The 25857-nt window shown below is 40.3% G+C and overlaps 1 protein-coding gene across 5 annotated transcripts in view; it reads left to right on the top strand.

Moving 5' to 3' along the window:
* Nucleotides 1-24366, top strand: part of gria4a (glutamate receptor, ionotropic, AMPA 4a) — a 451011-nt gene extending 426645 nt beyond the window's left edge. Inside the window, exons 16-18 of one of the 5 annotated variants that reach the window (XM_034167735.1) lie at nucleotides 1561-1675; nucleotides 6952-7089; nucleotides 23111-24366. In XM_034167735.1, the coding sequence (XP_034023626.1) occupies nucleotides 1561-1675; nucleotides 6952-7089; nucleotides 23111-23275 (418 nt within the window). In that variant the 3' untranslated portion in view covers nucleotides 23276-24366. Of the gene's footprint in view, nucleotides 1-1560; nucleotides 1676-6951; nucleotides 7200-23110 lie in introns of those variants that run through there. The other 4 variants (XM_034167737.1, XM_034167734.1, XM_034167736.1 and 1 more) reach the window with 4 other exon arrangements.
* Nucleotides 24367-25857: the final 1491 nt, after the last annotated feature.

Raw genomic sequence — 25857 nt, 5'->3', positions numbered from 1 at the left:
TTGATAGAAGCTGAATGAATTTGCAACTGAAATTTGGTTCAAATCTATACATTCTACTGGATTTTATTTTAACTTGAAATCTACACAAATAACAGTTTAATTTACTAATATTTGCACTTTATTGGCTCCAATAGAAGACAATATTATTTTTCTTGGAAATGCTTCTGAAAAATGTGGGTTGTCTTATAATCAAGGTAGTCTTATATTTGGGTCCATAAGGTATTAAAAATATTACTTTCTATTAACACATATTTTCAGCCTACCTCTATATTTTTTTACATTGTTTTTGTTTTACTTAATATGGCATTCACAAAAAATTAAGCATAAGAAAAAAAATTCCATAAACAAAAGATGCTGCAAAATAATTCCAGATTTTCACAGTTCTAAGAAATTATAATAAAGTACTTAGAATTAAAAACTAAACAAAATAAATATGGTTTGTGACAACCCATAAAATCTAATTATTTTTATTAGATTAGATTAGATTAGACAACTTTATTAATCCCTTGGAAAGACTCCCTCAGGGAAATTGAGGTTCCAGCAGCATAGTATGGCAGCACACAGGGTAAGAAGCACACAGAGTATCAAAAGTAGAAGTAAGAAACAATTTGAAAAATTGGAAAAATGTAAATATAAATATAAAGATAGATGTAAAGATAAATCTATAAATCTATAAAAATATATAAAGATAAATATAAAGATCCTTATTCATTTAATGATATTACATGTATTGTTCCTAAACTACTTTCTTTATTGTACCAATGTATTCAATAATATACGTAAAATTCTTGATCATTCTTGATTTATTGAGTTACTTATTTGCAAAAATATCATTATGAAATTACAGATGGGTCAGACACATGAGCTTAAGGCAACCCTACAGTTGGCAAAAGTTGGCAATAGATGGTCAAAATTTTATTCCATATTCTCAGGTATCCAACAGAATTCTCTGATTTTAATTCATTATTCTTGAGTTTCATTCATTCTCAGATTTTCATTCATTCCATATTTTCAGATTCCCATTCAGTATTACTGAATTTTACAAAATATTAATCAATATCCTCAGGTTTTTGACACATGCCAATCGGTTTCAGAAAAACAAAAATCGGACGTTACTTAAAAAAAAGAGAGGATTTGAATTTACATAAGAAGACAGGAGCTTCCTCTGCCCTCTAAATGTACAGTATACGAGTTTCTCACATCATCAGTACATCCAAATTTGTCTCATTTCTTCCAGTCATTGCACAGCAGCCTGATGCCAATAACACTGGCTTACTAGTAATTGCCTGTGGTTCAGTACAAGCTGGGGCACCATGGGTGTATTACCTGAAGTGACAAAGGGGGGTCCCACTCATATGTCTGTAGCTCGCCGTAGCTCCTCGCTCCCCCCAGCCCCTCATTAACGAGCATACACACATGTACTCAGTGGGATCCATACTAGGTCACTTAACCTAAAGGAACTTTCTGTGTGACTGAGCTGTACAATGCAAATGTGAAATACCATAATAACATAAAATAACATGACCTATGATGTTATTTATGTTATTTTTACACGTGAAGAACCCCGGTAAACCTTGCAGTTTTGAAACTGAGCGAAGCAGGCGTCTTAGACAAACTGAAAAACAAATGGTGGTATGACAAGGGAGAGTGTGGACCCAAGGACTCTGGAAGTAAGGTTAGTCTCACGCTGCTGCGGCCCACAGAACGCTATAGCCTGAAACTCATCCTGAATATGCTCCAGATTACTGCAACTATTAGCCATTTATACATTCTCAATTCACCTCTGCTCCATTTCAGACTGAAGTGTCCAGTTATTTCCTGCGACATTGTTCCGATCATTTAGTGGACCACAAATAACTTGAATATGTTGTAATTAAACTCCAACTCTTATTGAGTTTCTGTAGCAATCTGTGGCAATCCCATCCCCATTACGCTTAGCATAATAAGATAATGTTTATTGTGATTGTCTTCAGACAACTGTCACTTTCATGCTTTTGTTACGCTCATAAATTAGCCCAGTGGTTCCCAAACATTTTTCTGTTGACCCCCCCACTTTTGGAAACCAATAAACTCCCGAGGACCACTCCATCTTCTCCAATCAATTGTCTTAGTCAAATGTAAATAATCTATAAAAAATAACCACAGCTGTTTACAAGTGACTGTTGGAAAAAAAAAATACAAGTTACATGTTTTTGGGCAAAAAATATACCCTTGCAATGTACATTGTTTGCTGGTTTCTATTATTATTATTATTATTATTATTATTATTATTAATATTATTATTATTATATTGTTGTTGTTGTTGTTGCTGTGGTGTGGCTCTGCAGAGAAATGGAGTGAAGGTAATCCTGGCAGAGTGGAAAGGGTGAATCTGGAAATTGAAGAGGTGATGATAAATATTATCAGCACTTATACCCCGCAAGTAGAGTGTGAGATACAGGAGAAGGAGGATTTCTGGAATACGTTGAATTGGTGGAATATAAATTCCTGGACAGTGTACCCAGTGTACCAAGAGTGATGTTTGGAGTGGATTTTAATAGGCATGCTGGTGAACGGAACAGAGATGATGAAGTGTTGATGAGTACTTTAGATAAGATTTTCAAAAAAAGAATGCCAGTGGCTGTGGTGAATATGTATGTTTTCAGAAGAATGATGAGTACTGGGTGACATATAAGAGTGGAGGTAGGTGCATACCGTCCGATGTTCTATGCAGGAGATACAACCTGAAAAACACTGAAACTGTAAAGTGGTGGCAGGGGAGAGCATGCTGTAGCTGGACAACATCAGATTATGGTCTGTAGTATGACTTTGAAGATGCAAGGCATGAAACAAAGAACAGATGGATGATGTTGAGGGGACCTGTTTTGTAAATTTCAGGGATAGGTTGAGACAGGGTCTTCATGGATGTGATGCTGAACAATTAGGATGCTCCTGCAGAAGTGGTGAGGAAGACAGACAGGGGGATTGTTGGTGCAACAACTGATCAGATGAAAGATGACAATGAGAATGATGGTGGAATGAGGAAGTACAGGAAATTACTGTATAAGGAGGACGGGTGTAGTATAGTTGAGAGAAAGGACTGGAATAGTCGGTCTAAGACAATTGACAGTACAAGGAAATGTGATGTGGCATAAGGTGTGGAGAGAGTGCTAATGAAGGGGAAGGAAAAGATCTGTCAGTTGAAGGAAGGACTTGTATGTGGCCAGAGATGCTGAGCTGGGAAGTATGTGCAGCAGGTTAGAGTGTCAAAGGATGGAGATGGAAATGTGCTAACAAGAAAGGAGAGTGTGCTAAAACGGTGGAGGGAGTACTATGAGGAGCTGATAAATGAAGAGTAAAAGAAGGAGAAAAGGTTGGATGATAGTGTGGATTAGTAAGAATCAAGTGAGGATGGCTATGAACAGTTCAAGGGGTGGAAAGGCAATTTGTCTAGATGACAAACAAATGGAGGCATGTAAATGTTTCAGGACAGTAGAGCTTTCAACCAGATTATTTAGCAGCATATTGGAAAGTGAGAAAATACTTGAGGAGTGAATGAGAAATGTATGGCTGATCAGCCATAGTATGAACGTATGAAAAAAGAACAACTATGAAGGAGACTATGTTTTCTGAAATGAAAATTTAAGTTTAGTGATCAGGATCAAAGTTAATGATGAAACATAAGTGGATAGGATAAAAAATCTGCATTACTGTTCATCAATCACAGTCTCTGTTCAGAAATCAGGTTCAAAGGTCAGACTCAAGGATGATAGATCCAGATCAAAGAAAAGAAAATGCCAAAAGAGATACGTGAATAGAGGAAGATTGGACATTTATGGAGGTATGCACTCTCAGAGTGCCCTTCAACTCACCATCATTATTATTAGAATTATTATTACAACCCAAATTCCACTGAAGTTGGGACGTTGTGTAAGATAAAAAAAAAAACAGAATACAATGATTTGCAAATCCTCTTCAACCTATATTCAATTGAATACACCACAAAGACAAGCTATTTAATGTTCAAACTGATAAACTTTATTGTTTTTGTGCAAATATTTGCTCATTTTGAAATGTATGCTTGCAACGCATTTCAAAAAAGCTGGGACAGTGGTATGTTTACCACTGTGTTACATCACCTTTCCTTCAATCAACCCTCAATAAGCTTTTGGGAACTGAGGACACTCATGATTGGGTATAAAACGAGCATCCCCAAAAGTCTCAGGCATTCACAAGCAAAGACGGGGTGAGGATCACCACTTTGTGAACAGCTGCATGAAAAAATAGTCGACAGTTTAACAACAGTGTTTCTCAACTTTGCAAGGAATTTAGGGATTCCATCATCTACAGTCCATAATATAATCAGAAGATTCAGAGAATCTGGAGAACTCTCCACACGTTAGCGGCAAGGCCGAAAACCAACATTGAATGCCTGTGACCTTTGATCCCTCAGGGGGCACTGCATTAAAAACTGACATCATTGTGTAAAGGATCTTACCTCGTGGGCTCAGGAACACTTCAGAAAACCATTGTCAGTTAAAACAGTTTGTCACTACATCTACAAGTGCAAGTTAAAACTCTACCATACAAAGAGAAAGCCATACATCAACAACATCCAGAAACGCCACGGCCTTCTCTGGGCCCGAGCGCATTTGAAATGGACAGACGCAAAGTGAAAAAGTGTGCTGTGGTCTGATGAGTCCACATTTCAAATGGTCTTTGGAAATCATGGATGTCATGTCGTCTGGACAAAAGAGGAAAAAGACCATCCAGATTGTTACTATCGCTAAGTTCAAAAGCCAGCATCTGGTGTGTTAGTGCCCATGGCATGGGCATCTTACACCATCAGTGCTCAAAGGTACATCCAGGTGTTGGAGCAACACATGCTGCCATCCAAGCAACGTCTTTTTCAGGGATGTCCCTGCTCAGCAAGACAATGCAAAGCCACATTCTGCACGTTTTACAACAGTGTGGCTTCGTAGTAAAAGAGTGCAGATACTAGACTGGCGTGCCTGCACTCCAGACCAGTCGCCCATTGAAAATGTGTGGCGAATTATGGAGCGCAAAATACGACAACGGAGACCCCGGACTGTTGAACAACTGACGTCATACATCAAGCAAGAATGGGAAAGAATTCCACCTTAAAGGTTCAACAATTAGAGTCCTCAGTTCCCAAACGCTTATTGACTGTTGTTAGAAGGAAAGGTGATGTAACACAGTGGTAAACATACCACTGTCCCAGCTTTTTTGAAACATGTTGCAGGCATCCATTTCAAAATGAGCAAATATTTGCACAAAAACAATAAAGTTTATCAGTTTGAACATTAAATATCTTGTCCATCCATCCATCCATCCATTTTCTTCCGCTTTATCCGGAGTCGGGTCGCAGGGGCAGCAGCTCAGGCAAAGCCGTCCAGACCTCCCGATCCACACACACCTCCCCCAGCTCCTCCGGGGGAACCCCAAAATGTTCCCAAGCCAGCCAAGAGATGTAGTCCCTCCAGCGTGTCCTGGGTCTTCCCCGGGGCATCCTCCCAATGGGACGTGCCCGGACACTCCACCGACCTGAAGAGGGCAAAGCAACTTTTTCCGGTCGAGAACCATGGCCTCGTATTTGGAGGTGCTGATTTTCATCCCGGATGCTTCACACTCGGCTGCAGACTGCCCCAGTGCACGCTGAAGGTCAAAAACCGCACTGCTACTCCTGAATCCGAGGTTCGACCATCGGTCGAATTCTCCTCTCCAGTACTCTGGAATAGACCTTACCGGGGAGGCTGAGGAGTGTGATCCCCCTATAGTTGGAACACACCCTCTGGTCCCCCTTCTTAAACAGAGGGACCACCACCCCGGTCTGCCAATCCAGAGGCACTGTCCCTGATCGCCATGCGATGTTGCAGAGGCGTGTCAGCCAAGACAGTCCCACAACATCCAGAGACTTAAGGTACTCAGGACGAACTTCATCCACCCCAGGAGCCTTGCCACCGAGGAGCTTTCTAACCACCTCGGTGACTTCGGCCTGGGTAATGGATGAGTCCGCCTCTAAATCCCCAGTCTCTGCTTCCTCTTCGGAAGATGTGATGATGGGATTGAGGAGATCTTCGAAGTACTCCAAATATCTTGTCTTTGTGGTGTATTCAATTGAATTTAGGTTGAAGGATTTGCAAATCATTGTATTCTGTTTTTAGTTACATTTTACACAATGTCCCAACTTCATTGGAATTGGGGTGGTAGTAGTAGTAGTAATAGTAGTATTTTAAAACATTTATTGAACTTCACATTGGTTTGCATATCCCTGAAATCATGTTGCGTCCCACCTGGAAAGAACTGTCCAACAGTTTGGGAACCACTGTATTAGGACATTTTTGGTAGCCCAGAGCCCATGCATCAGGTGCTATCCTTACTGCTTTAGTTTCATGAATGTCATCTTTCCTGTATACAGTACAATTAGTAATTACTGGCTGTTGCTTTTTAATTTCTGTGTTGATCATTTAGATTTCAGCACATACACTTTACAGTCATCTTTTTGTTTTTCTACTGTGATTGAAATCCCACAGTTAAACATAAATATAAGAATAAAAAGTACTTAATGATCAATTTGGAGCCATAGATTGTGATTAAAGGTCAAGTAAAATGGCATCAATGCTGAGTTGAAAGTCGGCCCTGTGACATGTTTAAAACATTTTACGAATGTTTTGAATTGTGTGCTAAATTACACGTTTCATGATAAACTGCAATGTACATTGTAAAGTTGACTGTTAAAGTTACGCCATATAACCATGCCTATCTTTTGTCCCCCCCCCCCCCCACACTTTTACCTCCTTTCCTATTTTCTACCCTCACGCAACCCCTCTCCTTCTTCTCTTTCTCTTGCATCCTTTTGTATCTTCAATTTTCCCTCTTATCCCACCATCCTCTCCATGCTCCAAATCTACCTTCACATCCTGACCCATCCCACTCTTCCCGTGTCTCTAGGACAAGTCATCTCAGGCTCTGAGCCTGTCAAATGTGGCTGGGGTCTTCTATATCCTCGTGGGTGGCCTGGGCCTGGCCATGCTGGTAGCTCTGGTCGAGTTCTGCTACAAGTCACGGGCCGAAGCCAAGCGCATGAAGGTGGACCTTAGCCCCCCCCACTGCCCCAGCCCCTCCCCCAGCACCCAGAATCTAGCCACTTATAGGGAGGGGTACAACGTGTACGGCTCCGAGGGGGTCAAGATATAGGGGTAGGATTTAGAGGCTCCCATGTACAGTACAGTAGGTGGGGTCGCGGTGGTGTTGATTGTGGTGGTGGTGCTGTAGATTGCTGTATTGTTAATGTTGAGGCTGTTGCAGCAGCTCCATGCGACCTTGTTGTTCTTAATGTGAGGATGCGGTCAAGCATTGTGGAACCAATATGAGCTTTTCTTGATTTTGTTTGTTTGGCTGATCTGTTTTTGTTTATTGGCTGACTCTTTTGTTAGATTTCCATTTAGTTTGTGTTCTCTTACCGTTTTAACTTTAAGTACTTGCCAGATTTGGTTCCATCGTCTTTGGCTGCAGATGATGATGAGGATGAGGACGAGGATGACAGTGATGTCGTTGGCTGAGGACTTCACAGGGCACCTGCATTGTACTTTTAGCTAACAGCTAAAGAAAGAAAAAATATGCAGTGGGAATGCAGAACTCTAATTTTTATTTTTCCCAATGATAATTTAGATCTGATGGAAAGATGGTAACCTCTGGTATATCCTACATATTAAAATGGCTCAAATTAATCTGACAGATTAAAGTTTTTTGTTCTAATGTAGTAGTTTTCATCGTCATAGTTATGAATTTGGAGTTTTAAAAATTGCTTAGTTAATCCGGATGCATAATAAATTTTTATTTAGATTAAAAAAAATATAAGAAAAATATTTTAACTGAAAAATATTATTTCTACAGTACAATCACTTATTTTCTCACATATAACCCAACAAGTCTGGGATCTTACTACTGCAACGCCAGAAGAAAGGTACAAGTAAAGTAATTTGTGATGTGAGCACAAAAGCAGAAAATAGAGTGCTTGTTCAGTGCCTGGAGTTCACACTGAATCAATTCAATCCAATTAAAGGCAAGTCTGAGCTTTTGACAGCTTGAGCCAAGTTGCAGCTGAATATTGTTTGAACCTTTTCCTGGATTGTTGCTATCCAGAACTCAAGCTGGTTCCATAGTGTGATAGAAGCGGTGACGTACTCCCAGACCTGACCGTATCCAGTCAGGTAAAATATCAGGAAGGTGTGACATTATTAAGGAAACAAATGTTCTCATTTGTTACTGTAGAAAGGTTTTTCATGCTATCAACATTTTTAACTCCTCATACTCCAAAACCATATGTAATGTACACATTTTTACCCGAGGCCATCAGCATAAGTCCAGTCCTATGACTGCCAGTCTTCAAATTGACAGGGAACATTTTTGGGACACAGACCTTGGACAAGTTCAAAGATTGCTAACCTTGAACTATTTTAAGAGGTATTTTAAGCGGCTAAAAAGTCCCATTCTGTACCTAACTTTATGGTATGATCTTGCGGATGTTAGCGTGGTGACATCAATCAATCAATCAATCAATTTTATTTATATAGCGCCAAATCACAACAAACAGTTGCCCCAAGGCGCTTTATATTGTAAGGCAAGGCCATACAATAATTACGTAAAAACTTACACAACTATGTTATGACTGGACAACGATGAAATCAATTTTAGCTCCAAGATCCATAAGAATTCAGAATCTGAACACAAAGACCTAACCATCACATCCTAGTGTCGCTAGCTGCTAACTTTGCTTTGTTTTTGGCTAGAAATAACCCCTTTCTCATATATTATGTAAAAGCTAGCAACAAATAAACACTTCTAAAACTGAAAATGCTGTTTTTGGAACCTAATAACACCTCTGAACTGCTTTACAAGACACACTGACAGTGTGCATGCTAACTTCCGCTAACTCAGAGGTAACTTTCTATGGAATTAAATTGGTCTCATTATTACCTGCAAATGCAGAGAGGGTGATCTACAAATATTCTTTGACTTGCACAACTTCCGCTCTTGTCAAAAGCTCATATATGCGCACATGCAAGGCCTCCTGCCAACACCATTAAAACATTGGGCTTTGAACCAAGGATCTTATCTCAAGCCCAACACCTTAACCACTAGACCATCACCTCCCCCAACATAAATATTGTTTTTGATTGATTGCTTGAATTTTATTGAAAATGTACAAATTGTACCTAAGACAACAGAATCTTAATAATTAATTAAACAACTGTAAATTATAAAGAACACAATGCTCATACAGCTTAGGGTATTTTAGCATTGCATTATATTTTTAACTAGCTGGGGTACCTGGCGCTGCCCGGGTTAACCTGTTTTAGACATAAGCCAAATGCCAATCATTTTACTCAAAACAATTGCCCAACATTTGTTTTTATAATGCTGATGTCTTATAAATATAATAGTTAATGGGCTAAAGTTTGTCCAGAATCAAAACTGAGGTAGTGGTGTATTTCACTGTTTTTACATTCCAATTTTACAAACATAAAATTAATGTATTAAACAGGAAGGCAAACTGGGTTGTACAGGACAGTCAGGTGCTTAACAGTAACATACGTAAAGTAGCTGAAGAAAGGGATTAAATAAACAGAGATGGCCAGCACATATACAGGGCTGGAAATTTGAATCTGCCTGGTCATACCCACAGCCGGCTATTTTGGGGATAATTTTCAGTTCAGCTTTTTTTAAAAAAATACCAGTTTTTTCCCCATGTCATGAGGATTCAGAATATATATATATATATATATATATATATATATATATATATATATATATATATATATATATATATATATATATATATATATATATATATATATATATATATATATATATATATATATATATATATAGTTTTTAGGGCTACATATTATAGTTTGGGAGTTTATCGTGGACAGACAGAAAGACAGACAGAAGTGGCAGCATGAAAAGCACACTGTATGTTCTTACATAAATGGCTATTTTGGGGGTAATTTTCAGTTCAACTTTTGAAAAAAATGGTACTAGTTTGTTCCTCGTGTCATGATTCAGAATATATATAGTTTTTAGGGCTACATATTATAGTTTGGAAGTTTATCCCAGACAGACAGACAGACAGACGTAGCCATTTATGGATACAGGTTAAAAGCAAAGTTATCAATGCATACATTATCAAAGAGAACATATTTTGATGCCCAAACTGGACAACTTTTTATCACGTCTGCAGTGGTAACATTTAAATTAAATTTAATGGAGCACAGAGATATATATCATACATATCATATCAAAAAAAAGAAAGAAATGGGCGGCGCGGGCCCCTCCTGCTGCAGCCTTCACCCACTTTACCTCAATTCGGATGACGGACTGCCTCAAATTTAGTGCACATAAACAATGTCAAATGTATATGTGTTGTCTTAAATTCTGATGTGTGTCATTATTACGGTAAACAAGTAATAATTGTGGATTAATTGCTGTATCTTGCCTGAGGTAATTGGAGTGTAAACGTAATTTCGTTGTTGCACTCATGTAATGACACTGTACTCCGACAGTCATAGTCGGAGTACAAATGTGAGTCTCAAGTGTCTGTAATGATTTTAAAGAGTCGCAATTCAAAGACCCAGTCTTGCAATTTCCAACTTATAAATTTGTCTAATATACACATAAAATACATTGTTTTACATCTAAACTTAAGTGTCATCTTTAACCTGGAGTTGTGCATTCCTTCTGCAGAACCTTTGGTTTAGTCTAGCCTTGACAAGAACACCCCATTGAGAATGAGGATGAAATATTTGTCAAATTAATTGCTTCATGCAGAAGGCTACTTTGTGATTATTTAACTAAAATTAAATTGAAATTGTCTGCCACTGGAATTCATGTTGAATGAAAACATTATAAAGTCATATGAGAACATCACCTTGAGATGGCCCGCAGCATCAGTATTTGTTTGGGGTGCAAAACAAAGGTAACAACATACATAAGTCTTCACACTCATTATGTGCTGTATCAGCAGTGAATATGTTCAATTTCAACCAATCAAGACCATAAAGGTTTGGTCAGAAGTTTGCATACAGTCATCATGGGTATGAATGTCATGGTAATTTTTTTTTTACTTTTAACTCCAAACCGTTCTTTGACAGGGTGGAATGATTGTACAGCATACATCACTAATGGCTCTCAAAAGAAAGTGTGAATTTATTTTGAATCCTCTTGAATCCACACAGGGTCAGAATTATACAACCCCAATTCCAATGAAGTTGGGATGTTGTGTGAAATGTAAATAAGAACAGAATACAATAATTTGCAAATCCTCTTCAACCTATATTCAACTGAATACACCGCAAAGACAAGATATTTAATGTTCAAACTGATCAACTTTATTGTTTTTGTGCAAATATGTGCTCATTTTTAAATGGATGCCTGTAACACATTTCAAAAAAGCTGGGACAGTGGTATGTTTACCACTGTGTTACATCACCTTTCTTTCTAACAACACTCAATAAGCGTTTGGGAACTGAAGACACCAACTGTGAGTGTCATGATTGGGTATAAAAGGAGCATCCCCAAAAGGCTCAGCCATTCACAAGCAAAGATGGGGCGAGGATCATTATTTTGTGAACAACTGCATGAAAAAATAGTTGATCAGGCAGCACTGCATTAAAAACTGACATTACCAGCTCCAGATGTATATCCCTGCCCTAGGTCACGAGCAGGGCTGAGCAAACCTTGACCGGCCTCATGACACACTTAACAAACAACAACACACATAAGCCGGTCCGGTACATGAACACATATAAAAGCACACACAAGGAAAGAATTGGGAAAAGAAAAACCTCCATTGCTGCTGCGTTGAACTCCCACAGCACCACTGGAGAGCAAAAAAAAAAACCCATAGCACAGAAAAACAGTCATAACAAAAAAAAAAAAACAAACAAAAAAAAACACAATAGACGACAGACAACAGCCGAGACTTGGATGTGTCCAGTCCATTAAATATAGCACTGTCCCAGTTTTTTTGAAACGTGTTGCAGGCATCTATTTCAAAATGAGCAAATATTTGCACAAAACAATAAAGTTTATTAGTTTGAACATTAAATATGCAGCCGATCTGCTCTGTGTAAGCCTGATTGTCAGATCTCAGAAGCTAAGCAGTGCGGGATCTGGTTTGTACTTAGATGGGAGACCTCTTGGAACACCAGCGGCTGTGTGTGTTTCTCCAGGTAACACTGGAGTTGCATCAGGAAGGGCATCCAGCGTAAAACTTGTGCCAAATATCAATGCGGATCTGGTTGTATCCGCTGTGGTGACCCCGAACACAAAACGGGAGCAGCAGAATGGACAGCAAACAGTTTGAACATTAAATATCTTGTCTTTGTGGTATATTCAATTGAATATAGGTTGAAGAGGATTTGCAAATCATTGTATTCTGTATTTATTTACATTTTACACAATGTCCCAACTTCACTGGAATTGGGGTTGTACATACAGGGTCAAATATATGCATACACCCCCACTAATATTTGGTTAAATGTCCCAGCAAGCTACACCTCGACAAGACGCTTTTGGTAGCCATCAACAAACTTGTGGTATAATTCTGGCTGGATATTTGACCACTTGTCTTGCCAGAATCAGAGGAGTTATTTAAAGGCCCAATCCACAAATTCTCAATAGGGCTGAGGTCGGGGCTTTGGAAGGCCATTCCAGAAGCTTAATGTTAGCCTGCTTTGTCCAACCCAGAAGCAGTTTGATGTGTGTTTAGGATTATTGCCTTGTTGGAACACCCAATTGTAGCCAAGTTTCAACCATCTAGCTGTTGATTTGAGGTGGCGTTGAAGAAGTTGGGGGTAGTTTTCCTTCTTCATTATTCCACCCACTTTGTTCACTGCAGCAGTACCACTGGTAGCATAACAGCTCCAGAGCATGATGCTACTTAGATTTAAAAGCCTCACCTTTACTCCTCCAAACATACAGTTGTGCTCAAAAGTTTACATACCTGGGCAGAATGTTTGCTTTTTTGGCCATTTTTAAGAGAATATGAATGACAACACAAAACCTTTTTTCCACTCATGGTTAGTGGTTGGGTGAAGCCATTTATTGTCAAACAACTGTGTTTCCTCTTTTTAAATCAAAATGACAAGAGAACTACCCAAATGAACCTGATCAAAAGTTTACATACCCCTGTTCTTAATACTGTGTGTTGCCCCCTTTAACATCAATGACAGCTTGGAGTCTTTTGTGGTAGTTTGTGGACGAGGCTCTCTGATGGTAAAGCTGCCAATGAATATGTGTTGGACTTTATTTACATCAATTACAAAGAAATACAAACAATATGGCACTCTATGGTAAATCTGCATGGAGTGGGCAGTTCTCAAAAACTGAGTGACTGTGCAAGAAGGAGAAAAGTGAGGAAAGCCACCAAGACACCCAGACAACCCAGAAGAACTTATGGGCTTACATGGCTGTGGTTGGAGAAATTATGCACAGTGCAAGCTTTGCATTTTGTATCACCAGTTATCCATCTTCATGATGAAGTGGTACAGAGGAGGATTTTCTTAAAAAGAAGACCTGAAAGTTTAGCTACCAATTGCCAGAAGGTACATCTGAGATGCAAGCCTGGATTTGAACTGTTTTGGTGAAAGAAAATCCTTCTCTGCTCTATGAAGCTGAGAGTAGTGATGCAAAATGCAAAGTTTGCACTGTGCACAATTTCTCCAATCACAGCTACATAAGCCCATAATTTCTCCTGGGTTGTCTGGGTGTCTTGGTGGCTTTCCTCACTCTTCTCCTTCTTGCACAGTCACTCAGTTTTTGAGAACTGTCTCCTCCATGCAGATTTACCATAAAGTGCCATACTGTTTGACAGTATTTCTTTGTAATTAATGTAAATAAAGTCCAAGACATACGTATTCATTGGCAGCTGAGTGAAAAAGAAGTTTTTGTGTTGTCATTCATATTGTCTTAAAAAATGTCCAAAAAGGCAAAAATTCTGCCAGGGTATGTAAACTTTTGAGCACAACTGTATCTCTTGTCATTATGGCAGAATAGCTCAATCTTTGTCTCCTCTAATGATAATAATACCCTTCTCCAGAAGACATTTGGCGTGTCCATGTGTACGGCTGCAAATTTCAGTCTAGCGTGAAGTTGTCGATTGTGGAAAAGGGGATTCTTTCCTGGTCGGCACCTTCTCAGTCCATGGTGATGTAAAACTCATTTCACTGTGGACAGTGACGCTGGGGTTCCAGCAGTTTTCACTTCATGGCCGGCCTGAGCCTTGGTAGTTCCTGGGTTGTTCCTGAACATCCTCTTCCAGACCTTGGCCAAGTGGTGACACATCCGACTAACTTGTACTTACACTCAACAAAAATATAAACGCAACACTTTTGGTTTTGCTCCCATTTTGTATGAGATGAACTCAAAGATCTAAAACTTTTTCCACATACACAATATCACCATTTCCCTCAAATATTGTTCACAAACCAGTCTAAATCTGTGATAGTGAGCACTTCTCCTTTGCTGAGATAATCCATCCCACCTCACACGAACTGGAGTCAGGTCGAGACCCCGATGAGGACAACGAGCATGCAGATGAGCTTCCCTGAGACGGTTTCTGACAGTTTGTGCAGAAATTCTTTGGTTATGCAAACCGATTGTTTCAGCAGCTGTCCGAGTGGCTGGTCTCAGACGATCTTGGAGGTGAACATGCTGGATGTGGAGGTCCTGGGCTGGTGTGGTTACACGTGGTCTGCGGTTGTGAGGCTGGTTGGATGTACTGCCAGATTCTCTGAAACGCCTTTGGAGACGGCTTATGGTAGAGAAATGAACATTCAATACACGAGCAACAGCTCTGGTTGACATTCCTGCTGTCAGCATGCCAATTGCACGCTCCCTCAAATCTTGCGACATCTGTGGCATTGTGCTGTGTGATAAAACTGCACCTTTCAGAGTGGCCTTTTATTGTGGGCAGTCTAAGGCACACCTGTGCACTAATCATGGCGTCTAATCAGCATCTTGATATGGCACACCTGTGAGGTGGGATGGATTATCTCAGCAAAGGAGAAGTGCTCACTATCACAGATTTAGACTGGTTTGTGAACAATATTTGAGGGAAATGGTGATATTGTGTATGTGGAAAAAGTTTTAGATCTTTGAGTTCATCTCATACAAAATGGGAGCAAAACCAAAAGTGTTGCGTTTATATTTTTGTTGAGTGTATGTACAATTGTTTGAACTAATGATCTAGGAATCTGCAGTTGTTTAGAAATAGCTCCAAGAGACCTTCCCAACTTGTATAAATCTGCCATTCTCCTTCTTAGATCTTCACTGATTTCCTTCGACTTTCACATTGTTCTGAGTATTAGGCAATCCAGTGACTGCTGTCAAACACTTCCTTTTTATGCTGGCAAAGAGAAACAACAGTTGTCGACAATCATGATCACGAAGCAGGAGTGACTAGGCCTTGGCCTTGTCATGTTAAAAGACAAAAGAACCTTTAGCACCACTTCTTAAAACATTTACGTGAATGTATGTATATATTTGAGCCTAATTTTGACCCTGTCTTGATTAGATAAGTTCTACAATAAACTCAGACTTATTGCCATGATATTCATGCCCATGATGCGTGTATGTAAACGTCTGGCCACAGTGCTACATTCCACTGAAGTTTCTCTGCTGTCTTTGGGATTGCTGAGCTCAGTTTTCATTTTATTCAACCAATCAGTGACCTGCTCCTCTTCTCAACACTCAGTGACTACATTTACATGCAGCCAATAACCCTTTCATAACCGAAATATTAGCAATAACCCGGTTGCGCGTGGCCATGCAAATACTCGCAAAAACCTGAATATGCTCATATTCGGGTTTTTAAAAACCCAAATATGACCCCTGGGTTACTCCTTTTCTAACCCGAATATCAGGTCATATAAACACACATCGGAATATCCCCATAGAAAGGAACATTATTTTGTGTTCTGCACATGTCCAATCCGCAAGGAATCTTGGTCTTTTGAGTACGGCAACTACTTGTATGCGGCGCGCGCAACTCACCGGACACCACAGAAGCAGAGGTAAACAAATATGGGGAAATCCAGATGCAGCAGCACAGCACCACACTTTTGGAGTGAGGAGGAAACCAAGTACTTCTTTAGTATCACGAAAGACATGAATATGATGTCTTTTACTGATGGTAGAAAGTACCGAGATAGCGACATTTACAAGAAGGTGGCCAAAAAGTTACGCGAAACAGGATTTGCACGAACCCAGACCAAATCAAGCACCGGTGGAAAATGTGTGTCGCTGTTAAATGGGGATATTCCAAATGATACCAGTGACCATGTATACAGGAGTAACGGGTTATTCCTAATGATTCAGAAACCGGAATATTGACCTTATCCCGAATATTAACGGCATGTAAACATAGCCAGTGAGACAGCTCAGAAATCACCTTCACATGATTTACTCTCAGGACAGATGTTTAAGGCATACTAGAGTGCCTAAGTACCAGTACTCAGAAACCATCTTTTCCTTACATACTACATTTCATTTGGTTTTATCACCTGCTCACTTGGATTTTTATACCAGTTATATGCTGATGACACTCAGCTGTACCTACTCTTCCTACCAAAACCTGTACAGTCTCTGCATGGATTACAGTTCACATGGATGTCGAAAGCATTTGTAATGTGGGAGGGGATGATGTGGTGGGGGTCCAGGGGGCCTTCCCCATAAAACTTTTTTATGCAGAAAATGTTATTTCCTGTAACAGTTTTATCTAAAAAGGTGAAGCAACTGATTCAGTTCTAATTCAAATCCAGCTGTAATAATAACCTTTCATTGTTTAAATAAACTTGAGGATTTCAGCAGCTGAAAGCACCCATATCTGCAACCACAGCCCCTGTGTGCTCAGTTGCACACTAACTCAGCCACATAACTGAACATGTTCACTTGCTTGTATCTTTCTTCCAAGAAACTGCCGTTTTTGACATTTCACCGCTGATGGTGATATTCAAGCAAACTGGTGAATGATTTTGCTGCATTTCACTGGTGATGCATAGAGCGCTTGATGCACAGAGGATGGGTCTCATCAGCAGTGATCCTCCTTCTGTCAGTTGAACAAGCTGCTGTCAGGTAAAATCACCCATGGTCAGGTGAATGGGTCATTGTCCAATATTCACTTATAGGGCACTATCTGACGCTCACACATAAGGTGCTGTCAGGTGAATGGGCTGTTACCGATACTCACTCACAGCCCACCATCAGGTGAAGGAGCTGCTGTCTGGCGCCCCACTCACCGGACACTGTCAAGTGAACAGGCGAATGGGCCACTGTTATGTAAAGGAACCGCTGTCAGGTGAAAGGGCCACTGTCCGATGCTCTCTCATGGGCTAGTGTCAGGAGAATGGACCACTGTCTGGCACTTATTCATGGGCCATTATCAGGTGAACAGGCCACCGTCAGGTAAATGGGCTACTGTACTGCACTCACTTATGGGCCGCTGTGAGAATGAATAGGCAGCTGTCTGGTGCTCATGTGACAAAGGCTAGCAGGAGTCGCTGTGCATGTGATAGTCAATAGGCCTCACTCCCCCGACAGCTAAACGATACTCAGGCCAGAGCTTGGGTTTTTTTCGTTGACTGGTCAGAGCATCAGTTTCCCATGCAGGAGATCGTGAGTTTGTGTCCGAAGGGGAGCAAGTGGGAGGAGTCAAATATAAACACAGAATGCAGAGAAGCCGCTACATTGGTGCCGTAACCCGGATAGGAGTGAGGTTCAAGGGAGGGTGAGTATGATGGAGGCCTGCAGGAGTCGCTGTGCAAGTGGTAGTCAATAGGCCTCACTCCCCCGACAGCTAAAGGATACTCACGCCAGAGCACGGGAGCGCCCGCCTCTCATGCCAAAGATCGTGAGTTCACGTCCCGAAGGGGGCAATTGGGAGGAGCCAGAAACACAACACAGCACAGATCTAAGCTGCTACACTCACTCACAGGCTACTGTCAGGTAAACAGGCCAATTTCAGGTGCACTGGTCACTGTCCAGTGCTCACTCATGGGCTACTTCCTCAATTTCCTTGAGGGAGTCTTCCCAAGGTATTAATAAAGCTCTGTCTATCTAATCTAATCTACTCTCAGGTGTACAGGCTGCTGCCAAACACTCACTCATTGACCACACATTCATGGGTCATTTGTGTGTCTGCTCTGAGGATTAGGTAGCAATGCAAACATGATATAGAGTTTCATTAATATGGAAATTCTGTCAGTAATCAAGTGGAATGGATTTGATAATAAAGCACTGAAAAGAGAGCAAAGTTCAAAGTTTAAAAGTGGTCCAAACTAATAATTCATAAAAGTACAGGTGAGGTCCCCCTCCTACCTTGTACAATGGCTCAGACATCCATGCCCCTATATCAGTTCTCACACTGATTTCTTGCTACTCTGCACAGCCAGCTCTACAAGACACATTCATCCTAAATGACAACTAACAAATATTCACTGAACAACTTTCTCCAGAACATCTTGATTTTTTTGTCCAACAGGAAGTGAAAGTGGACAATACTTTAATCAAAAAGAATATTTCACTACTCTTCATTCAAGTGAGACTTTTTCTCGTCAGTCATCCGTCATTTGCACAGTAATCTGCATCTGCCAAATGCAAAAATGCAAATTTAGAGAACACTTTGAAAATCATCCAAATACATGAGCAAGTTTTGAAATCCACGCAAACTCAATAAAAAAACGATGCTGATGCTGTTCGAGTAGACGTAAGAGGCATCAAAATCACAGCACCAGCAAAGTCTGTTAATCCCCATTACATGTTCTCATGCTCTCAATGGCCATCATCCAGAAAATAAAGCTTGTTGTCTGAAAGGGGTGCAACTTTTTAATGTGCATCAGCAGAAAAAAAAAGAAATCAGAGTAGCCTGTCTCTGTGAAGTGTGGTCCTTCTCTGAGCAGCATAGTCAGTTCTTTCCTCTTTATGCTGTAGATATGAAACCTGAACCAAAAAAAATCACTACTCCATCTTCCTTTTGTCTTTCCAAAGTCCTCACCTCCGAATTCTGTGCTCTCAAATCCTCACCCAGTTTTTGCTTTTATAAGTTTAAGAAACTTAGAAGCCACAAATGCATGGTGACCTATGAAATGCAGATGTCTACAACCTAAAACCACTTGTCACCTTTGCACGTTTGTTGAATGTTGTATCCTTTATTGTTTAGTTTTTGGCCTTTATTAAACTCAATATTTGCAGGCTTAAGAGTTGGCATGTGTGGAAAAGGGGGATGATGCTATTCAGCTTTGGGTGTACAACAAATAAGCATCAACTGAAGTTATGTTCCAGTGAAACAGTGAAGTGCACGCAGAAATACAGTGCAAGCAGTTGCATCGTGAAAAAAATAAATAAAAAAATACATGCCACCAATGGGATTCGAACCTACACTCTCCAAAAGCTCTGACTGCCAGCCAGAAACATTCCCAATGAGCTGCATGAGAAAATGCCTGCTATCAAGAAGGACATTGATGTATTTAAAAAATAAATAAATAAAACCACACACCATATAAAAATGCCACATTTTATTGAATCCCTCTTATCAAGTGGACAATGCAAGTATGAACCATCTGTTCCTCTGTAGATGACCCATGGTCACAGATGTACAGTCATGAAATGACATGAATGAGAAGCAGGGCGCCTTTATCATGTCCACATCTACTGCTCCAGTGTGTTCAGCTGGCCCCCTGCGCGTGTCATGCCTGACAAGCGTGTCCTGTGGATGGCATGCCACAGGACAGACACTGCGTCATGTGGAACAGAGCTCACGTGGGTCACATGACATTCAGATCGCCGCTGCATGTTTTGACCTGATGGTCCAGATCACCTGGGGTAGCCTGTCAATGTGCGCAGCATGCATGCGCTCACTGCAGCCCATTGCATCCATTTTCTTCCACTTATCCGAGATTGGGTGATGGGGGCAGCAGCTCAAGCAGAGGAACACCTCTCCAGTGAGGCGTCCAGGCAGAGTAGGGGGGCAAAGCTCTCGATTTACCGATCGATCTACATTCCGAATGGTTTCCACCTGGCTATTGCCCAGTTTGTGGCAAAATTTGATGCAGTCGCGCTGCTCCAGTCGTTCTGCCATTTCCTTGCAAAGAAAAAACAACGAGAGACTCCACCCATCCTCACACAAAGGCTGCTTACAAGCAAATGACGCAACTGACAGGTGTGAAAAAAATCATGTATGCGCACGAAGGTTCAAGGTTGGCTCATGCAAGCACATGTGATTCAAATCCATCAGGTGTTTGAAAAAAATAAAAATGGTCGGATACTTTTCTAACAGACCTTGTATGCACACTCTTAAGCCTATGAAATTAATCTATTAGTAAAAAAAAGAAAGTAGAAAAGGGGGTGTTCACAATAATAGCAGTGTGGTATTCAGTCAGTGAGTCCGTCAATTTTGTGGAACAAACAGGTGTGAATCAGGTGTCCCCTATTTAAGGATGAAGCCAGCACCTATTGAACATGCTTTTCTCTTTGAAAGCCTGAGGAAAATGGGACATTCAAGACATTGTTCAGAAGAACAGCGTAGTTTGATTAAAAAGTTGATTGGAGAGGGGAAAACTTATACGCAGGTGCAAAAAATTATAGACTGTTCATCTACAATGATCTCCAATGCTTTAAAATGGACAAAAAAAAAAAAAAACCCAGAGACGCGTGGAAGAAAACGGAAAACAACCATCAAAATGGATAGAAGAATAACCAGAATGGCAAAGGTTCACCCATTGATCAGCTCCAGGATGATCAAAGACAGTCTGGAGTTACCTGTAAGTGGTATACAGTTAGAAGACGACAGTGTGAAGCTAATTTATTTGCAAGAATCCCCCACAAAGTCCCTCTGTTAAATAAAAGACATGTGCAGAAGAGGTTACAATTTGCCAAAGAACACATCAACTGGCCTAAAGAGAAATGGAGGAATATTTTGTGGACTGATGAGAGTAAAACTGTTCTTTTTGGGTCCAAGGGCCACAGACAGTTTGTGAGATGACCCCCAAACTCTGAATTCAAGCCACAGTTCACAGTGAAGACAGTAAAGCATGGTGGTACAAGCATCATGATATGGGCATGTTTCTCCTACTATGGTGTTGGGCCTATATATCGCATACCAGGTATCATGGATCAGTTTGGATATGTCAAAATACTTGAAGAGGTCATGTTGCCTTATGCTGAAGACGACATGCCCTTGAAATGGGTGTTTCAACAAGACAGTGACCCCAAGCACACTAGTAAATGAGCAAAATCTTGGTTCCAAACCAACAAAATTAATGCCTCGCACATGTGAAGAAATCATGAAAAACTGTGGTTATACAATTAAATACTAGTTTAGTGATTCACAGGATTGCTAAAAAAAGCAGTTTGAACATAATAGTTTTGAGTTTGTAGTGTCAACAGCAGATGCTGCTATTATTGTGAACACCCCCTTTTCTATTTTTTTTTTACTAATAGCCCAATTTCATAGCCTTAAGAGTGTGCATATCATGAATGCTTGGTCTTGTTGGATTTGTGAGACTCTACTGAATCTACTGGTACCTTGTTTCCCATGTAACAATAAGAAATATACTCAAACCTGGATTAATCTTTTTAGTCACATAGCACTACTATTATTCTGAACACTACTGTATGTCCACGTGATGGCAGCAAGCAGACACATGCACGTCACAGTGGGCAGTTGTTAGTTCATGTCCATCCTAACACGGTACGTATTCCCCAGCCATGACATCCAGAACCAAAGATCTCCACAGCCACTCCTGTGGGTGGCCACACCCCCTGTCAGTTCAGCGCACACACCAACGTGTCACTGTGTCTATTTGCAAAGCCACACTCGTGGGGCACTTAGACAAATTTCACATCCAGCTCAGCAGTGATTGTCTTTTGATTGTTGTCGTGTTAACAGTGCGAATGGCCACACATTTTCTAAGTGCCAAGCTAGCGGTGTTAGATGTTTATGTGTCAGCTGGAATTTGGCCGACACCTGCCGTGAGAGGGATCGATGGGCTCTCACAGCGCACACCCCGCTGGTGTGCGCAAATATTTGCAGCAACAGGTGTATGAGGCATTGGAAGCAGCTATAATTTTACACGTATTGAATACGATTCCTGCTTCATGCACACTTAATGCACAATTCGACCAAATTTGCATATGTGTGAAGGGGCCCTAAGGGATGATGTCATGGATCATTCAGTTTTGAGATTAAAGAGCTATACTTTAAAAAATGTTTTGATACAGGAAACCTGACTTATTATTATTATTATTATTATTATTATTATTATTATTATTATTCATTCTGATCTTGTCTTAAAAATCATTTTCTTAAATGTCGTAATTTGCCCGGTGTAGCCAAATGTTTGCATGCATATATAAAAACATCATGTCTATAACGTTTGACGGGGTCCAAACATGAAAGAAATCAAGAAAAGAAATCAGATTTCACTCAGCTGGGTTTGGATAATATCAGACCTTTACATCACCCTGTAATACACTGTATAATGTAATCTGAGAAAATGCACATTTTTAAAAATAAATTTACCACATCAGTTGATAGTACTTGTAATTCCACTATTTCTTCATGTGTTCCTAAAACCAGCAGGGAATTCATTTTGTAAATACCAGTCACAAGTGAATTGCAAAAGCACTGAAACTGGAATTGTTTCAATGCCCTCTCACTCCACACATGCCAAACTCGGAACTTTAAAAACCCATGATTTGTGACTTTTTTAAAATTCCAGATGTTTGTATTCTTAAAAGCAGCAAAGAGATTTTGATGTTTTTGTTTTGATCAGCTCTACCTGTGATTGCACCTTCACACCGCCCATCCTTGCAATTCTTACTTGCATGTGTGCACCGAACACGCAGGCACGTGCATTTACAATTGTTTTTGTGCATGTGTGTGTGTGTGTGTGTGTGTGTTTGTGTGAAGAAGGATGAGGTCATTTTTCTGTAAAACTCTGATGTGCAGGAGTACTTGAATGCATCACTCTCCAGCCTCTGTTCTAACTCACGCCTCTCTGCTATTCTCTTCCTGCTCCTCCTCCTTCTCCCTCTTCTCCTTGTGTAGCTGTCTTTTTCTGAAGCCATGCGGAACAAGGCCCGTCTGTCCATCACAGGAAGTGTGGGGGAGAATGGCCGAGTCCTGACGCCAGACTGCCCCAAAGCCGTGCATGCTGGCCCTGCCTCTCTCCGACACCCTGGCCTTGCAGTGGTCTCCTCTGGACTGCCCTGAAAACCAAAAACAACCTGCTGTGCCTTAGCAACACGCACATATATAAACCCATTTAAGACGACATGCTGTCCCGCGTTCACACACATGCCATAATCATATATACGCAAGCTGAAATACTCACATATACCTATATAACTCACACTTGAAACCACACAGCGCATCATCATCAACCTCAACAACAACAACATCATCAGTTTCCCGCTGCCATTGACTTATTTTCCAAGTGAAATACAGCTGCGGAGTAAATGTTGGGCAAAGAAAACAGTTGACTGCCACATTTGCCTGCAGCATTCTTTTTTATTTAAATTTTTTGTTGTTTTTGAGGATATTATCAGGATATCGACACACCGACAGCAAAGCCAGCACAGACTTACACAAAATGAACTATGAGCCGTGAACACGACAAATAAGCCGACAACGATATCGACGGTTGCGGCTGAAGGTGGGAAGAAAACCAGACGACTTTCTGTTTTCTTTGAACATTGTTGGCCAATAATCGACACCCCTTGACTACGCCTTACGGACAGTGTTTCTGTCATCTTCATTGCCTGCAAAGACTGAGTGCCAGGTACATCACCCTCAGAAGACCAGAAAACTGTAACGCGTGAACATTTCGACTGAGCGGGAACCGCTTCTTTGCCATGGACTACTCAAACGGAATCAAAATGCTTTCGTACTACATGTAGGGAATGGTTTCGTTCCCAAATCGGCGATACAATTAGCCACTATAGAACAGAATTAACCTTGAATACATGTATGGCCCAATGTGGCCATAGAATACGCAGGAGTTCAAAAAAGAAAAAAAAAAAAGCAGTAGTAATTAATAAAGTTCTTCATCGAGAACATTATGATATTAGAAATGCTAAATACGGACCTGATTACCTTTTGCCAAGTGGCAAACTCAAGATCAAGATGTATATTTTGTTTTGTTTTTTCTTTTTACGTGGAAGGATCTCAGATGTGTAGCTAACAAACTGGATCTCAGCGGGAACACTGGAATCCCTGCAGAAGATTACAAAATATTCAAAGACTGGAAACAGTGTTTAAAATTAAAATTATTCACCCCCTTTACATGATTTGTTTTTTGAAAGGAAAAAACAAAAAAGTTGTCAAGGTGAATGTTGAATTATTTGCTAACGGAAACTACAAAACCTGATTTTAAGGTCAAGACAGATCAGGGAGCTGCATCCATCACACCATGGAACCATTTTTGGTACTGAATTGCAACCATCCAAGCAGACGACACATTCAATAAATATATAAATAAATTCCACTGTTGGTTTTAGGGCAGTGACTGGTGTCTTGTCCATGGTTTACCCTGCCTCATGCCCTATGACTGCTGGGATAGGCTCCAGCGCCCCACATCCTCATCTTGGATAAGCAGTTGAAGATGAGTGTGTGAGTGTCTATTGGTTTTAAAGAATCCTCTATTACTGGCTGAACCCAATAAGTGTTTTTTGTTTTTGTTTTTGTTTTGTTTTTTATTTAAGTGTAAATGCGTCAGTTGTGATATTTCAGCAAAATGGTGTTTTGGCAGATTAACTCAATGACTTTTCATTGAGTCAACACAACCTCCTTGAGTAAAACAAAGTAATTGTCCCTTTTTAATAATGACTGACCCTCACATGAGGCACTTGACACAGTTGTGAGGAATCATTTGACATAACTTTAAATAAATCCAAAAGAAATTTGTTTTTGTCGTGCAACCAGCCAATAAGTGCAAAAAGGGACACAAATATAAATACTGACAAATAGTAGCGTGTAGAAGGGCGAGATTTGTTTCAACTGAGCCCTGAAAATGTAGAATTATAGACGGCCAATGAGTAACAAGAGTCATACTAACAATCACGTTATTTCATAATGCTGTAGTGATGTCATCATGACTTCATTTACACCACAAAATGACAAACAATTAACTAATTGTTATATACTTTTTTATCACCTCTAAAACTGCATTGGTTATGGCAAAATCATGGAAAATATATTTTTCTGCAATTATGATGCCATTTTGTGACACATTTGTGGTGGTGTTATTTCAGTTGTGCTATTTATATGATTGATTTAATCATGAAATTAACTAGGAGCCATGAAAACTGACAACTAAAGTGAGAACAATATTGATAGTTGCTGCATCGTACCTCAGGGTTGTCATGCCCAGAGAAACTCAGCATTGAGGACCTCAGCAACTGGAAAAGACCAGTTGGATGCCCACATGCCACTTGGCTGCAGCACATAAATAAATGATTATTTGCGAGAGGTGGGGTTGGACCAATTGAATGCCCAGGTGGTTGCCATCCATTACCGAAGGTGGTCCAATGATCTGGTGGGATGCGGCTGCATGCTGCCAGATCTGAATCTAACCTGGAAAATGTGTTTTTGAAGTGATATTTTGGATGACTTTGACCTTGACTTTTGACAGATCTGTTCCAAAAGTTAATCATCTGAAGATGGTCACCTGAGAAACAATCCTCCCAAATTTGGTCAAATCTGCTGATGCTTTTCTTGAGTTATTTTGTATTCGGACAAAGTGATTCCAATACCCTGCGTTACGGCTGGCGCGCAGGGTAACAAACATTTTATTC

Source organism: Thalassophryne amazonica, chromosome 4 (genome assembly GCF_902500255.1).
Source record: "Thalassophryne amazonica chromosome 4, fThaAma1.1, whole genome shotgun sequence".
Lineage (NCBI taxonomy): Eukaryota > Metazoa > Chordata > Actinopteri > Batrachoidiformes > Batrachoididae > Thalassophryne > Thalassophryne amazonica.
Note: the sequence above shows the minus strand (reverse complement) of the source record. Positions and strands in the feature narration are given on the sequence as shown.